The 17412-nt window shown below is 39.0% G+C and overlaps 1 protein-coding gene across 3 annotated transcripts; it reads left to right on the top strand.

Annotated features, from left to right (window-relative positions):
- Positions 1-4543: 4543 nt before the first annotated feature.
- On the top strand, positions 4544-11551 carry LOC137002829 (NACHT, LRR and PYD domains-containing protein 1 homolog). Of its 3 annotated transcripts, XR_010891917.1 has the most exons (12): positions 4544-4797; positions 4971-4999; positions 5289-5432; positions 5647-5691; positions 5838-7527; positions 8097-8180; positions 8269-8358; positions 8849-9106; positions 9635-9721; positions 9923-10036; positions 10264-10845; positions 10939-11551. XR_010891917.1 is itself a non-coding variant. In XM_067362735.1 (11 exons), the coding sequence occupies exons 2-11, from the start codon at positions 4984-4986 to the stop codon at positions 10280-10282; spliced, it is 2547 nt and encodes an 848-aa protein (XP_067218836.1). In that variant the 5' UTR covers positions 4544-4797; positions 4971-4983; the 3' UTR covers positions 10283-11551. The 3 variants fall into 3 exon arrangements, 1 of the variants encoding a protein (XP_067218836.1); XM_067362735.1 differs by having other exon boundaries at positions 10264-11551; XR_010891918.1 differs by lacking the exons at positions 9923-10036; positions 10264-10845; positions 10939-11551 and having other exon boundaries at positions 9018-9106; positions 9635-9664.
- Positions 11552-17412: the final 5861 nt, after the last annotated feature.

Genomic DNA, 17412 nt, shown 5'->3' with positions numbered 1-17412 from the left:
ATGGATGCAGCACTGGCTCCATTGTGACTCCAGGCCATTCACATTTTGAATACATGGACGACTGGCTAATACTAGCACAGTCACAAACGATGGCGTCACAACACCGATGTCATACTAGCCCCTCTCGTTTCTCTAGGGTTGAGACTAAACAAGAAGAAAGTGTTCTCTGTCCTACCCAGAGAATTACATATTTAGGGCTCATATAGTATTCGACTATGATTTGGGCACAATTGTCTCCCGCTCGAGGGTTGCACGCTGCGGCTTTGTTCCCTTTCTATGTGGCTCAGACCCCAGTTCTTCACCTTGGGTCCCACTCTATATGTGTTGATGTTGCAAGATGCCAACAACAGATGCTTCCCGTATGGGCTGGGGAGCAGCCTTAGGTGGCCGTCCAGTCCAAAGGGATATGGTGAGGTCATCATCTCGATTGGCACATTATTGCCTCGAATTGATGGCTGTATTTCTGGCCCTGAAGTACTTCCACCACCAGCTAAGGGGTTACCATGTCCTAGTGTGGGTGGACATTACTGCGGTAGCCTCTAATATGAATTGCCAGGGTGGACTGCTTTGCGACGTCTAGACAGGCTAGTGCAGCGCATTCTGCTCTAAGCTTAGGACAAGTTCCTGTCCCTCAAGGCAATTTATATCCCCAGATATCTGTCCAGACAGAGTATACCGACGGGGGAGTAGAAACTCCCTCCGAGGTAGTCAGACAAATCTGGTAAAGATTTTATGAAACAGATGGACCTCTTCACCCCCAACAGGCAGTGCAATGTCCACTCTATTTCTTTCGGAGTCACCCAGCTTCCCCTGGGTCTGGATGTGATGCGCATATGTGGCCCAGAATGCCTGTATGCGTTTCCTCTGGTGTCTGTGCTCCCATGAGTTCTAGCCAAATTTTGCCTACAAGGGACTTGCCTGTTTCTGATAGCGCCGCATTGGCTGAATGGAATATGGTTCTCGGAGATAATATGAAGAGTTCAATGCAAAACCCTCTAAATCCATCAGACTTCTTTTCTTTAAAATGAGCATTTTTTACCAGGCTTTTACGATCAAGTTCAGGAGTTTCATTTTAAAGGTAATGATAAGGTTATTAGCTAGTGAATAAAATAACTTTTTTTCAAAAATGTCACTCTAGACAATTTATTGGTTTTTAACAAGTTCGATTTTCTTTTGCATCAAAACCAGCTAAATCCACTTGTGCTTTTTTTGCAAAAACCTCTAAATCCACCTATTTGGGACAAGACATGGTAAATAGTTGAAAAATCACTAAAGATGCAACTGAAAACCCTGAAAAAGATGAGAGCACTTATCACTTAAAAACTAAACAGTAGACAAACCTCTTTACACAGGGATCTAACACGCCTCTTCTATTCAGCCTCCACTTTTTGCCGCCTCCGTTTATATGGCACAGCTTCCATATGAGACAGAAGAATAGCATCTTGTTTGACTTTGTCTTTGGCGAAATAGAGCTGTTGTTTAATGTATAATAAATCCGATTCCTTCAAAGTAATGGCACTGCACGAAAAACTGTTATGAGTGCATGATACAATTGCGACCAAGCCATTTCCACTGTAGGCTATTTTGCCTTATGACAGGCAGAGTTTTGAGGTGAATAATGTTTTCTTCTGCCATTCAATATTAGTAGGACAGGCTGATCCATTTCATCGTACTCCATCTTTTATTTGAAAAATCTCAATCTCAATCTGACTCTAAAAAAAATCTTCTCAGCGCGCCGCTATATTGAAACCGCTCGGAATCATATGATTCTATTCGCGCCTTCTGATTGGTTCTCGGAATATAGCGGCTTTTGCTGCCAAAGGGAAGTGGTGTCTAGAGGCTTTTGCTAACAAACTGATATTTCTGAATGGGCTGACGCTGCGATTTAGAGGATTTGAAGCACGTGATTTGTTGAATGTGTACTACGTGCCGTAAGCATTCGTTCAATGTCATTATCTAATTTTTGACAGAGATGGCGTTTAGCGGCTTTTGCATCTGAACTCTTCATATCTCTCCTCGATGGCTCGCCGTTGGCGATACCGAAGAGGAGAGACCTTTTGTCTCAAGTGCAGGGGACAATTTTCATCCCCTGATGGACATGTGGAACCTTCATGTTTGGCCCCTGAGGGGAACCAACTGAGGGACACAGGGCTTTCACCTGATGCTATTGAGACCATTAAATGCTAGGGCTCCCTCCACTAGATAAAGTTAGGCCAACAAATGGGGTGTCTTTGGAAGATGGTGTATTGCACACAATGTAGATCCAGTTAACTGCCAAACTGTTACAGTTCTGGATTTTCTGCAGGGAAAAAGATCAACAGGCGCATGCCCCCTTTGAACCGTTAGAGTCAGTTTCTGACAAGCTGTTAACTCTAAAAATGTTTTTTTTCTCATGGCTATAACTTCTCTAAAAGAATTTGGGCAATAGAGTGAAAGGTTATCATTTGAATGTGTTTTGTCTTGCTAGTTTACACATTAAATAGATATAAAACCATTCCAGTGCCAGAAGAGGCAAAAGAGGATTTAACTCGCATGCAGCGCTGTTATCAGTACGCACAGACGCACATACAAGGCTCACGCGCACAGAGAGAGAGAGAGAGAGAGAGAGAGAGAGCACATTCCAGAAAGCTGCAAACTCTAAATTGATTTCTCTTTCGCATCCTCAAAGCACTTGGATGGACACATACACGCATTATGTCAGTCAAAATACCCCTCTCGGCAAGTATTCTCGTAAACACATTCGGTTATGTCTTAATTGAACGAGGTGAGAATTCGGATGTGCATCTATCGCATATGCGCGTACATGGGGTCTTACACTTAAAGTGACAGCAACCTATAAATACCTGATGTTGTCTGTCATGTAAATCAAACAACAAAACACAGCTTTACCAAAGATTAATCTATATTACATTTACACAGTGAACAGTTTCATTTTATATTTAATTATTACATTTCTGTACACAAAAATGAATACTACAGTTAGAACTAATACTTAACTTTATGTTGTATTTTTCTATGCTTGTAATTGGTGTACAGTATTTGTTCTTTTTACAGCCTGTTCACTTGCCTTTAATGATGTAGTTAGGCTTGTAGTTTCTATTGTGGTATCAGAGTAGTTAAAGTGAGCTAAGTAATAAATGCAAAGTTAATTTACCCCCCAACCCCTAATTAGTAATTTTTTTTTGTGCTGATCCGAAAAATGATCCGATCCATGACTTGATAACCGTGATGTGATCCGAACCGTGAGTTTTGTGATCCGTTGAACCACTAGTGAAAGCTATTTTGCACCCTATCTGCACTATCTGCTGAAGGTACCTTTCTCCATCTTGCATCCAGTCACTCTCGATGCCTTCTGCCCTCCGCCGTTCACTACGCCAGATCAGGAGAGACTTCACAGACTGTGTCCAGTCCATGCTCTTTAGACTTATGTCCACCGCACTTTGCACTTTGTCTTTGTTAGCACTTAGCTTAGCCCAGTTTATTCAATAGGGGCCAAGCAGAGAAGCTACCCGCCCCCGCTCCCTCTCATTTCCGTCAACAGAACCAACGTGACTTTTACAGGAGAGGGAGCGGGGGGTGGTGAGAGGACTTTTCACGAGTGAAGATATTACTGCGCCAAGTCAAAGTGCTCCCGAGCACTTGCTATGGTATTCCGCCATACAATATAGTTATCCATTTTACACGCTTAGAAAAGCGCAACGTTTTGTTTTGTGTCACCGTCCTAGGTCAAGTTAAACTACTCGAGTAACTGGATTTAAATAGGGAAAACGTGGAGGTGTATGGTAGCTTCTCTGCTTGGCCCATATTGAATGAACTGGGCTAAGCTAAGTGCTAACAAAGTTTTGCCGCAAGACAGAGCGATTTAGTGCACGCACTGAGACGAGAGAGGTATGTATCAACTCGTCTTAGTTATAGGGGTTATAAGGGAATAACATAGTTTAATATGAAAAAACGGTGGAGTATCCCTTTAAACATAAATAATTTTGAAGAGCAATAGGACATCATATCAAAATGAACAAGAATGTAAGAATATCAGAATAGATATAGCTAAGTCCTCAAAAACATACAGGTTTATTTCAGTTATTACAGGTGATGTAATTAATGAAAACAACTAATAAAATACAGAGTTTTAAAACATCTCAAAGGAAGAGCACAACGAGCTGAGCTCATTGTAGATGATAACTGAAGGATGTTCTGCTGTTACACGAAGTATCTTTTCTATTGTTACAGATGACTGCACAAATCGTGCATACTGATGAAAACATAAACTGTTACCTAGAAGTAACTGTAGTTTAAGCATAAATCAGCCGTGACGCTGAGAAGTTACCTTTATGGAATAATCCACTAATGTGCTGAGATTGGCTGAGATGCAATGTGAATTAAATCGCGCATGTCTGGGAAACTCATTAATATTCACGTATGCTCCGCCTTCGGAAACCGAAAATCTCGTATAACCTGTTTTTGAGAAGTCAGGTGATTGGTTGAGGCGTGGCCCCGCTCCCGAACCTCAGTTAATCATTTAACTCCATTTAAGTAAGCCGAGGAGCATGAGCCAATATTTTTCAGTGGCGTTTTAACACAAAACAGGAAACTCTTGAATATTCATGTCACCGAAAATCTCAGACACCGAATATTTCAGAACTGTTTTTCAAGTTGGCCTATGATTTTGCATTTCCGTAGGTTGATGCAATTCCGTAGATGTTACACAGTTCTTTTTCTAACATCAGCTCAAATTGCCGAAATGGACTGATCGCGGAAACACCAGTCTGCATTCAGGCTTTTGAAAAAAAAAAAAAGGTAACGTCGCAAAACTTATGCTAACTAAAATTTGTTCTGCTGGAAAGATTCGTACTAACGCAAGCTGTTATCACTATGCTTTTTTTCATTTAAGTGTAATATAAAATATCTTTAAAGTTTTGAAAATTCGTATTCACTTTTATATTATTGAATGTGTGTTTCTTTTCTTGCAGAGGATGAACTGAGATGGACATATTTAACAGTATGTCAAGCTAGGCATTCTCTAATCACTTTATCTCGTAGTCTTGGGTTTAACATGATTGTATCAGTGAAGACTATAGAACTTAAGTTATTCTTTCACTTTCGTTTTATTCTGTTAAAGTGACAGTACTTTTAAGTAAAAAGTTATGTCTTCATGTTCTTCATCTATGCACGAAGATTGTATTATTTTACTGAATAAGTTCTGATTTATTAATGGTAAATAAGGCTGAAAGAAACAACGTTTAATACAGAGTTAAGGGGTGCCTAAAATGTTTTCTCATGTCATCTAGTGTTTCGCAGTAACAAGGACACTGTCAGATCTCACTCTGGACTAAATGTGAGCGCTGCAGCTCAGAGTGGAAGTCATATTACAGCCCCTGCACTCACTAACAACACAATAACAGGAAATGTCCACATCATACATAATGCACCCGGTAAGTAAAATGTGTTGTACATGGATAGATGCTGATAATATTGACTAAGATAATTTTTCTGATAATATATAGAGTACCGATCATATGCTAAACTGTATTTATTGTTCTATTAGAAAAAGGACCTACCAGATACTGGTTAATAAAATTATATTAATGCTGTTGAAAATGTTAAAATTTATCGACATTTAAAGATGGTTTATCTAATTTTCTGCAGATTTTACTTCGTATCGCCCACCCTCTGAGAAAACACAAACCTCGGGTAATAGATAAATCTGATATGTCTTGAATGTTGTACCTTTCACCTTTTAATTCAGAGTCTGCTCTGAAATATCTTACTCTATAAGAATCAGAATATGTTTTAAAATGCACTAACCTTGATTAACACTGCTTATTTTATGTGTGCAGCAACAAGATCTGTGATTGTAAAATATAAGACGTGGATCTGCAGTGAGTATCAGTGTGTGACTGAGTATAACTCACGACCTGGTGAACATGTGCGGATGTCTGAGCGCTACACACAACCTCTGATCCTTAAGAAACATAGAGATCAAAAAGAGAGAGAAGAAGAGATCTGCTCCAGTGGAGAAAGCTTCCAGCAGGTCCTCAGCTCCAGGAGCAGTGAAGACTCTGTCCATCTGAACTCTCTGTTCGACCCAGATGGTCATGCGATCAGTCCCAGAGCTGTTATACTGCAGGGAAATTCTGGGAATGGGAAATCTTTCACTGTTCAGAAGATCATGATGGACTGGGCATCTGGTGACCTCTACAAAGAGCGGTTTGATATTGTGTTCCACTTAAAGTGTAAAGAAATAAACCGCATTCCTGGCAAAAACAGTTTGGCGAAGATCTTGAGTTACAGCTACAGTTTAACACCAGATCAGATCTCACAGATGTTAACGCATTCACCAGAGAAGGTGCTTTTCATCATTGATGGGTTTGATGAGCTGAGACTCACAGAGGACATTTATCACACATCACCAAACACTGATCTGCTTCAGAAAGCCTCACCTGTGGCCATTCTTTGTGACCTGCTGAGGGGTCGAATCCTGCCAGAGTCCTTTCTGCTGGTCACCTCCAGATCTACAGCTACAGACAAACTGAGTAATCTGCTCAAAGGACCTCAAAGTTTCTCTGAGATAATTGGTTTCTCTGAGAGGGGAGTGGAGGAGTACTTCCAGAAGTTTTTTCAGAACGAGGAGCTTTTCAGGAAGGCTTATACACTTGTGAAGGCAAATGAAACTCTCATCGCTGCCTGCTCCATCCCTGTTGTCTGCTGGATCATCTGCACAACTATCAAGGAACGATTCCAAATTGGCACAGATGTAGCAAGTGGACTGGAAACCACCACCTCCATCTACGTTGACTTTGTGTTCACTCTACTGAAGTATCACTGCCAGGGTCAGTCTGTTCCGACCCTGCTGAGGAGTCTGGGTCAGCTGGCAGAGAGAGGGATTCTGGAACAGCAAGTCTTGTTTGATGAGAAAAGTGTTAATGAAACAGTTTCAGAGCCTTCTGGCAGTCCATTCTTGTGTAAGTTTCTATTTAAGAGAAGAATCCACCAGGAGACGATGTTCAGTTTCATGCATCTGAGTTTTCAGGAGTTCTTCACCGCTCTGTACTACGTCCTTCTGGATGAAGAAGAGTCCCAGAGGAAACTTACAGAGCTACTTTCCTGTAACGAAAGCACTTATTGTCCACGTTTAGAAGCTGTGGTGCAGTTTGCATTTGGTCTGTTGAATAAGGATGTGAGATGCACACTAAAAAAACATGGTCTGTTTGTTTGCCCAAAAACACAGACTCATCTGAAAGAATGGATTTTGAAAAGGCTTCATCGTTATATGTATTCGAGCATAGTACTTTTTTACCTTCACTGTCTCTATGAACTTCATGAAGATGACTTTGTGAAAGAAGCTGTGGAAGCCTGGAAGAAGATTGATGCATATGGTGCATTCCTCAGAAGAACAGACTGCTGGGCCCTGCTGTACTGCTCTCAGTGCTGTCAGAGCATTGAAGAACTGTCTCTCAATGACTGCAGGTTATCATCTGAAAAGTTGTCCATGGTTTTGCCTGCACTCCTTAAGTTTAAGGAAGTATGGTGAGTGCTTTGGTCCAAAACAAATACTCTGTGGATTTAATTAATATATCATATCTAATTAATTATATTTTTTTTATTGTTGTTGGTTAATGTTGTTGGTTAACTGTATACAAATTTATGTTTTATACAGTTTTTGGTAAACTTTACAATAAGGTTTTTTACTTTGCAACACTTTACAATAAGGTTTATTAGTTAACATTAACTACATTAGTTAACATGAACTAATAATGAACTGCACTTATACAGCATTTATTAATATTTGTTAATTTCAACATTTACTAATACATTATTAAAATCTTGTTAACATTGGTTAATGCACTGTGAACAAACATGAACAGACAATGAACAACTATATTTTCATTAACTAACGTTTACGAAGATTAGTAAATACAGTAACAAATGTATTGCTCATGGTTACTTCATGTTAGTTAATACATTAACTTTTAACTTGTTTAACTAATGAACCTTATTGTAAAGTGTTACCCAATTTTTAATGTCCCATATACGTTTTTGTTTTTAGTCCAACTTAATTAGTCTGTACAGTGATTTTTCTGGATTTGATTTTGAAGCTTGACACCAGAAGATCCATCAGACTCTGATCTTGCTGAACTGATAAACGTTCTCATGAGAGGACAGACCCTGAGCTCACAGCAGTAATGTTTTACAATTAAATATTATAAATTTCATGTATTTTAAGCACACGTTTTATCGTCATTCATTTTTTTGTGCTTTGATTTGCAGTGTTGATGTCTTGGTCTTTGAGACCAAAAACAAATTTGATATTTGTTCTGTCCACTCACTTGATCTGTCATTCAAAAAAGAGATATCCAGGTAAATCCAGTTTTTTTTTTTTTTTTTTCATCAAATAGCCATTTTTCTCCTGATAACCAGAAATAATTGTTCATCATAATAACGAAATAATTGTATGTCCATAATAATGATTAATATATTTTGGATAACCTGTTATATAATCACTATGTTCCATAACTGTAATAGTAATACACATGTTCAAGCCTTTGCCTCACAAACATCTCCGATTTATCTGGCATGCTTGTTCTCCACATTCTGATACCTTTACATTATAATCATAGAAGTGATAATACAACTAAATTGGTGACCTGAAACAGATAAAAAATAAAGTACCACACATTCAGCTTCTTTGATTATTGCAAATGATGTAAATACCAAAAGACAGACCATCAATTAATCACAATTTAAAAAAAATAAAATAAAAATCACAAAAAGTTATTCTAAGCAAGGAACTGATTGTTTATAAAAACAACAATTTAATCATTCTGTTTGTTGTTGTTGTTGTTGTTAGTATCTGCATAGGGACTTCAGGGCATGCAGTATCTTTGCGATCACTCAGTCTCACCTTTCTTCGCTCAGAGCAAGTCAATATTGACTGGATCAGACTTTTTCAGATAATTTACCAAGGAGATTCGGATGCAATAAAGTCTGTTCTCTATTCTTTCTCTAAACTGAAAAAGATGAAAATAACAGTGGACTGTCTAAGTAAGATGTGGTCTGTTTGGAGCCTCCAAATCATGCAGAACTGCCCCAGTCTAACCGAACTCACGTAAGAAAAATATCTGAAATCACCTGTCCTGTTTCTATGTGAATTTGTCTGTTGTTAAGAATTGTGTATCCCATATTCAGAGGGATAGTCCTCCCAAAAATGGAGATTCTGTCATTTACTCACCCTCTCATTGTTCTAAAGGAACACAGGTTTGGAATGATATGACAATGACAGATTTAAGATACTATTCTTTTAAAATATTGCCACCATTTTATTCAGTGAGATTGAAATTGACACTGATCACACACACAGTCACACACCTTTGAGTTATTGAAAACCTTAGATTAGATAAACAAAATGGTTTAGTAAACAAAATAAATATTGCAATTTTTCTTTGTCAGTTTTGCAATGCTCCTGCTAGCAGAAAACCTCACAAAGCAAATTAAATAACTAGCCCATCTATAGTACATAGCCCTCATCCATTTCAATTGTTATGGAATTGTTGGAATGAATGTGTGAGAGGCAAGTATGAAGTGAAGCATTCACAAAAATCATGATTGTATCTGTATAATTTGTATCCATGTGTAGGATAGATGCTGATTTTTTATTGGAGGAGGGAATCGAGATCTTGCAGAGGTCAAACACAAGACCAGCCTGTATTATGACATTTCACGGGTTTGTATTGGTTTACCATCATAGATCTTGCATGCAATTTCATGTAGAACTTTCAAGCTTCAAAAAGGAGACGTTCCATGTCTTCTTAAATTTTGGTCTGTTTCTCACTCAAATCATTGTTATAACAATGATTATACTCGGATATCAGGTTTGTTAAAGACTCTGTAGTGATGCTGTGCTTTGTGCTTTTTGGTTATAAAGGTTCATATGCAATAAACAGTCTCAGAAATGCTCACGAAATGAGCAACAAAACTGCAATCAGGCGGTGAAGATTCATCTGAATTCCCAGGGCTTTTCTATGGAGAAATTGCAAAAGTAAGTTAAGACTTAAGATTAACAAAAAATAATGCACCAAGAACAGTGAGAATTGTAATATGACACCAGCCAGTAACACAATTGTATTTTCGTTGTATATGAAATGTACAAGTTTTCAGTGCAATAGCATATATGAGCTGTGCATCCTAACCTACTGGTCAGCTTTGATTATGCACACATTTCTACATGTTTTATCATAATTGATCTCTTGTCTCTCCATTTCTAAGGCCCTTGTTTTGGAACTAATGATACAGCTTGACAACTAGGAGAAAACTGCCAAAGCAGCATCTTTACCTGGGGCTCTGGATGGGAATAAAGACATCATCATCACCTTTAATTTTTGATTGATGGAATGTTAAACTTCCCATGGTGTAGACTTATGTCTTATAAAAATGTAATGGTTTTATATAGTTTGTTGGTGAATGTGATTAACATGTTTGGAAAGCTCATTCTGTACATGTTTGATATCTACTTGTCAGGGTATGGGATATAAAAACAAAAAAGTGGCAAAAAATTAATGAATTGTCTTTGCTTTAAAAGATGTTTACATTAAATCAATGAAGGAATAAAACATTTTGTTAACAGAGCTAGAACTTTCTATTGCTCCAAGGAAGCTGGAACATAATCAAGAGAGAGAGTTTCCAGCTTGCTCCAGAAATGAAAGCTTACCATCTTCTACTTCATCCAGGCGGTCAAGCTCTGGCTCTCCATTTCCATTCATTAGTTTAGGGGAAAGCAGATTTCAAGAGCACATGGTTGGCAATCCTCTTGCTCCCCACCTCAGAAAACCCAAAAAAGGGGTTCTTCAGGTCCTTATTTAAATCCTAAACTCATTTTGATATTTGGCATAGTAATAGGTTCATATAGTATAATATACTGGATTATTTATTTTGACCCATCAGTTCCATTCTTTTGACAAGAACAAGCTGTGTGTTCTCCAAGATGTTGTTTGCAGGTCTATATTTGCTTAATTTTTAGAAAAGAACACTGCCATATGTTATGTTATCTTAAGCTGTAAATTTATTCTCTGATTCTTGTAGTCCATCTCAGAAAAACTGACCAGAACACCTTCTCATGGAGGACCATCTTAAACAGAACAAAATAGAAGATCAGGATCACCTGTTGGTCAGCAATCTATGCAAGGGATCAGCTCCAGATAACAAAGTCCACCAACACCATCTGGCATTGGTTACACTCCCTAACCAATGTGTGTATGTGCTTGTTTTCATGATTTATGAGGATACAAATTTGTATAATGACATGGGTATTACACTGGTATTACGACATAAATATGTTTTATGAGGACATCATGTTTTATTAAAAATGTAAAAATGCAGAATGTTACAACGTAATCATGGTTTATGAGGACATTTCTTGTGTCCTCGTAAACTAAATGGCTTAAAAAACATACTAAACGGTGTTATTTTGAAATTCCAAAAATGCAGACAGTTTTCTGTGATGGGTAGGTTCAGGGATACAGGCAATGTGCAGTTTGTACAGTATAAAAACCATTACGTCTATGGAGAGTAAACCCTGTAAACCACATATACAAGTAGCTGTTTATTTGCTGGGAGCCAGCATGGGAATCAGGTGTGCTGGACAGGCATAAGGTATGTTTTGCAGGCTCTGACCAGATTGGGATGCTGGTGGAACAGCATATGTTATCTTTTGGGTGCTAGTATGATCCCAGCAAGACCAACCAAACTCGTATATGTGTTACATTTTTCTTAGTCTGTTTATAGTTAAATAAAGACCAAGACAATAATGCAATTAATTTTAATAAATAATTTAATAAAGAAAAACACTCATTGCAGGTTACATGTTTAGTAAAAGCACGGTAGCAAAATCCTCAGTGTTAAACGAACACCACTCAGTTTTCATATTGTCCCAAATCTATAGAAATAAAAGTAACACTGAAGCAATGTTACAATTTGTGAAATAAAGTACAGTAGATTCACTCTATAAATGATGACTGAGCATTAGTGATGACACCTGCAGTTAACAAGCAGAATCACTGAAGATAAGAGGAACAACAATACCTGATAAAGGAGAAGAGACAAGCAGACAGCACAACTACAAATGGCTCACTGCTATACTGCCTTAATGCAATCAACTGCAAATAAAATCAATATCTCACCAGAGGATGCTTATACAACTCCAAAAGCAGCATGATCAGTTATTAAAAAAACCTGTTTGGTTTTCTTTATTTCAAATGGTACATGTACAAAAGTTGCTGAAGCTTTTTGAAGTTACCACTATGGTGATTAGTGTTCCCTTTAGTTGGGCAAACTTGGCCACCATCTTTGGTTAAGTTAATTCTCTTTCAGCAATTGTTAAAAGTGCATGCTAACACTCCTGACTGCATTGACAACTTTTACTGTACGCAAATTTTGGAATCAGTGACTGACAGCTGGATTTTGACACGCAAGTTCCCAAATGAGCAAGTGTTTAAGAACAGCAACTTTCAATTTTGAATATTCTTTATAAAGTTGCTAATAACTGTACCATTGAAAGAGCTCTTCTCATAACTCTTGTTATTGAGCAGACTGCTTATTATTATGCTGATATTTGGCATTTTTCTTTGTTTACAAATATCTCTTAATGCTTTTTTTTTTTGCAATGTACACAAGCTCTTTTTAACTGATTTGTGTACAGATCCTTTGAAACAGGAGACAAATCCTTTGATCCTTTGAAACATTTCACCAGTTTGAATTTGTACTTTGTTATTCAAAACTTCAGATGACATTGATTAATAAAATAATCGTAACTTCTAAATCATATGCTTTATTCTTATATTGTTTTTCCTTTACATCATTAATGTGTTAGAAATTTGCAAAAAAAAAAAACGATTCTTGATTCAATGAACCCCTCGAAAGTCCATGAATGTAATTCGCTTCAGCCTTTCCAAAGTTTATGAAAGACTATTTTATAGAAGGTTCAAGTCTTGTGTGTGTGAGAGGAAATGGAAACAAGCAGAATACAGGTGTTTCTGACGGTGCATGTCAACTATGTTAATCATGCCAACTAAATATGCTTGCGCGGAGCAGAGCAAGCATATTTAGTGAGCTTGAAGCTTAACTTCCATAGGAATGAACTGAAAATGCTCGCTCTGCTCTGCGCCACTGGACATGCACCTTAAAGCACATGCAGTGTCAACGGGCATCTGCAGTTAAAATAAGCTCAGAATTGATTCTAAAATTCTAAGAATCTATCCAGAATTGTTGGAGAGAGAATCGCGATGCATTGATTTTTTTCTACCACCCCTACTTCACCAGTTCCATTTTTCTTGAAAACAGCATGACTTATGCTGGCATTATGAACTGCAAGGAGACATGAAAGCTGAGCATCCAAATGCAGTATTTATTGAGGGGAAATTCAAAGATGTAAACCAGGCAAAGGTCAAAACACAGGTAAACAATCTAAACAAAGATACAGTCCAGGAAAAAGGAAAATCCAGAGAACATGCAAACAAAACCAAGACACAGAAGAAACCAGTGTTACAAACTGCTTTAAGTTGAAAGTAGCTAAAACTGGTCACTAAATGTTTCTGTCATACTGGCAAGTCCACTGATATAATATAGTCTGCGAGTCACGGAATCTAGATAAGGTTTGTCCAAGAAGTTGCTAGATTTGTTGCTAAGCTTTTGAAAAAAGTCTCAAAAGAGGCGAGGAAGTCTTTAAATATAGTGACAAAATTGCTAAATTGTGGACAATTAGTGGACAATCAGTGATAATGAAAATTCGCAGAGGATGATGGGAAATGAAGCCCAATATGAATGGCAATAGAGGGTATGCATTGATGTCACTTTCCCGCCGGAACACGCCCACTCAGCCAGGCTGAGTGGCAAAAGAGCTGGCTGCATGATTGGATATAATAGGGAAAACTGTGAAAACGCAAGTAAAACACGAGTAAAACAAATGATTGAACTAAAGATTGGACTCGATAGTGTCCCTTACAACCAAAGATCCAGTAATCCATGCAGCCAGGAATTGTGTTTCCTGTTATTTATATGTGCCTGATTTCAACGCCGGGGAAATCCATATAGCAATTTGCCTGTGAACGCTTTATATAAATACAATATAGGTAGGTCTAAATCCGAGTGATCACTTATATTAATGTTATATATACAGTGGCATGAAAAAGTATGTGAACCCCTTGCAGAATCTGTGAAATTGAGAATTATTTTAATAAAATAAGAGGGATAATAAAAAATGCATGTTATTTTTTGTTTAGTACTGTCCTGAGGAAGATATTTTACATAAAAGATGTTTGCATTTAGTTCACAAGACAAAACATTAGCTGAATTTATTAAAATAACCCCATTCATGAGGTCATTTAAATTCATAATATGAATTTAAGATTAAGAATCATGAAGTTAACCATCTTCAAAATGGCGCCGCTGAGTTCGGACGCCGTCCAGGCCGCTCCACGTAGATTGTGTTTTTATTTATTTCTGTATTTTATTTTGCTCTCTTTTTTTACTTATATATCGTCTGCACTGATCACTTACGACAAAAGAATACTTTTGGATATTGGTTATTGTTTCACTAACCGGTTTCCGGACACTTTATTGCTTAATCCATCATGGCCATCCGAGATTCTCCTTAACGCCGAGAGGAACCATGGCCAATTGAATAATCACCTGAGGCGACGGCCTAAGAAACATCGCGGGAAACGCGCTGGGATCCGCAACAGACTAAGAAAAAGAGCTCACAGTCCTCCTCTGCCGAGCATTTTGCTCGCTAATGTCCAATCTCTGGTGAATAAGATGGACGATTTTAGAGCCAGGATAAGTTTCCAACGGGACATAAGGGACTGCAACATCTTTTTTTTGTCTGAAACCTGGCTTACACCCTCTGTCCCGGATACCGTTGTTACGCCAACTGATAACTTTTCTGTTGTACGGATGGACAGAACAGCTGAGGCCAGTAAATCTAAAGGCGGAGGAGTGTGCTTTATGATTAACAAGAAATGGTGTGATCCCAGGAATATTTCTATTCTGTCGCGCTCCTGTTCGCCTCATTTGGAACATCTATCTATCATTTGCCGTCCATTCTACCTGCCCCGGGAGTTCTCATCAATTATTGCTACTGTTGTTTATATCCCACCACAAGCAGATACTGGCTTGGCCTTGTTTAAACTCCACGATGTGCTCAGCGGCTACATTAATAAACATCCTGATGCTGCTGTTGTCATCGCGGGTGATTTTAACAGGGCCAACCTCACGCAGGTTATGCCGAACCTATACCAATATGTATCCTGTCCAACTAGAGGACCGAATACACTTGATCATTGTTACTCTCAACTTAAGAATGCCTATAAAGCTCGCTTATCACCAGCTTTTGGCAAATCGGACCATGCTGCCATTTTTCTCACACCGGAATATAAACAAAGGCTTGTTCAGGAACCCCTGGTGCAGAGGGCGGTAACGCGCTGGACCGCCGATTCAGAAGCTATGCTACAGTCGGCGCTTGACGATGTAGACTGGGACATGTTTCGATCGAGTTCCTCTGATGTCAGTGAGTTCACGGATGTTGCATTAAGTTTTGTAAACATGCTAACTGAACAAGCTACGGACACTATAGTTGTAAGGACTTTTTCAAATCAGAAACCGTGGATGGACAGAACTATCCGTGTTGCAGTAAACAAACGTACTGCTGCATTTAACGCCGGGCTCGAGTCGGGGAACATGAGTGAGTACAAAACAGCGTGCTATGCTCTCCGACGGGCAGTAAGAGCCGCCAAACACCGATACAAGGAACGCATAGAGTCACATTTTCAGCTAAATGACTCCCGACGTATGTGGCAAGGACTAAGAACTATCTGTGCCTTTGGAAACAAATCCTCTGTAGCTGTGAGAGCAGAACCGTCGCTGGCTGACGAGTTAAATTCTTTTTATGGCCGTTTTGAATGCAACCGTGACAACGCGAGTCTGCCAATCTGCGTGTCAGGGAGCGGCAGTCAGAGCGGCGATAACTATGTGGTCACCGTGTCTGAGGATGAGGTTCGGAGGGCCCTAAAGCAAGTGAATGTCAGGAAAGCAGCAGGTCCCGATGGGATTCTTGGCCGTGTTCTAAGGACCTGTGCTGACCAGCTCGCTGGTTTGTTTACATCTATTTTTAATGAGTCCCTTGCTACCTCAGTAGTTCCCACTGTTTTTAAAAAATCAGTTATTATTCCTGTGCCCAAGAATAATAACCCTTCGTGTCTGAACGACTATCGTCCGGTTGCCCTCACGTCAATAGTCATGAAGGTCTTTGAGAAACTTATAAAGAGCAATATCTGTTCTTCCATTCCTGACACTCTGGATCCTCTTCAATTCGCTTATCGCTCAAATAGATCCACTGATGATGCCATCTCTCACATCTTGCACTCTTCCCTTGAGCATATTGACAGCAGTAAGGGGAATTATGTAAGGCTGCTGTTTGTTGACTATTTGTTCTGCTTTTAATACTATTGTTCCCACTAAGCTAGTTTTTAAACTTATGAACCTTGGCCTGAACTCCTCACTATGCAACTGGATTCTTGATTTCCTCACTGGCAGACCTCAAGTGGTAAAGGTCGGTAAGTATACCTCTAACTCCATCACACTGAACGTGGGAGCTCCACAGGGCTCAGTCCTGAGTCCCTTGCTCTATTCTCTCTACACGCATGATTGTGTGTCTTCCCATAGCTCTACATCTATTATTAAATTTGCTGATGACACTGTGATCTTGGGCCTTATTTCCAATAATAGTGAAGCTGCTTATTTGGATGAGGTAGAGAAACTCACATCATGGTGCCAGGACAATTGTCTCTCTATGAATGTGCGTAAAACTAAAGAGCTAATTGTGGACTTTAGGAAGAGATATCAGCAGCCTTACACTCCTCTTATGATTAATGGGACCCCTGTGGAGAGGGTGAGTAGTTTCAAGTACCTTGGTGTAAACATCTCCGAGGATCTGACTTGGACTACCCACATTCAAACTCAGGTTAAGAAAGCCAGACAAAGACTGTACCATCTGCGACAGCTGAGGAAATTCAGAGTCTCACCAGCGATTCAGAAAACTTTCTATGTAGGGGCCATCGAAAGTGTATTGACTCAGGGTATTTCAGTGTGGTATGGGAACAGTTCTAGTCAAGATTGTAAAGCCCTGCATAGAGTTGTGCGCTTAGCTGAGCGCATTTCAGGCTCTGCTTTTCCCTCTTTGGAGGACATCTATCTTAAACGCTGTAAAAGTAGAGCTGTTAAAATTTTTAAGGACACAAAACACCCTGGCAACTTTCTTTTCATTTTGTTGCCATCTGGTAAGCGCTTTCGTAGCTTGATGGCAAAAACTGAAAGATTTAGGAGGAGCTTTTTTCCCCAGGCCATCAGATTTCTAAATTCAAGCAC

Source organism: Chanodichthys erythropterus, chromosome 16 (assembly GCF_024489055.1).
Source record: "Chanodichthys erythropterus isolate Z2021 chromosome 16, ASM2448905v1, whole genome shotgun sequence".
Classification (NCBI taxonomy): Eukaryota; Metazoa; Chordata; class Actinopteri; order Cypriniformes; family Xenocyprididae; genus Chanodichthys; species Chanodichthys erythropterus.
The sequence above is the reverse complement of the archived record's forward strand: the minus strand, read 5'-3'. Positions and strand labels throughout refer to the sequence as shown.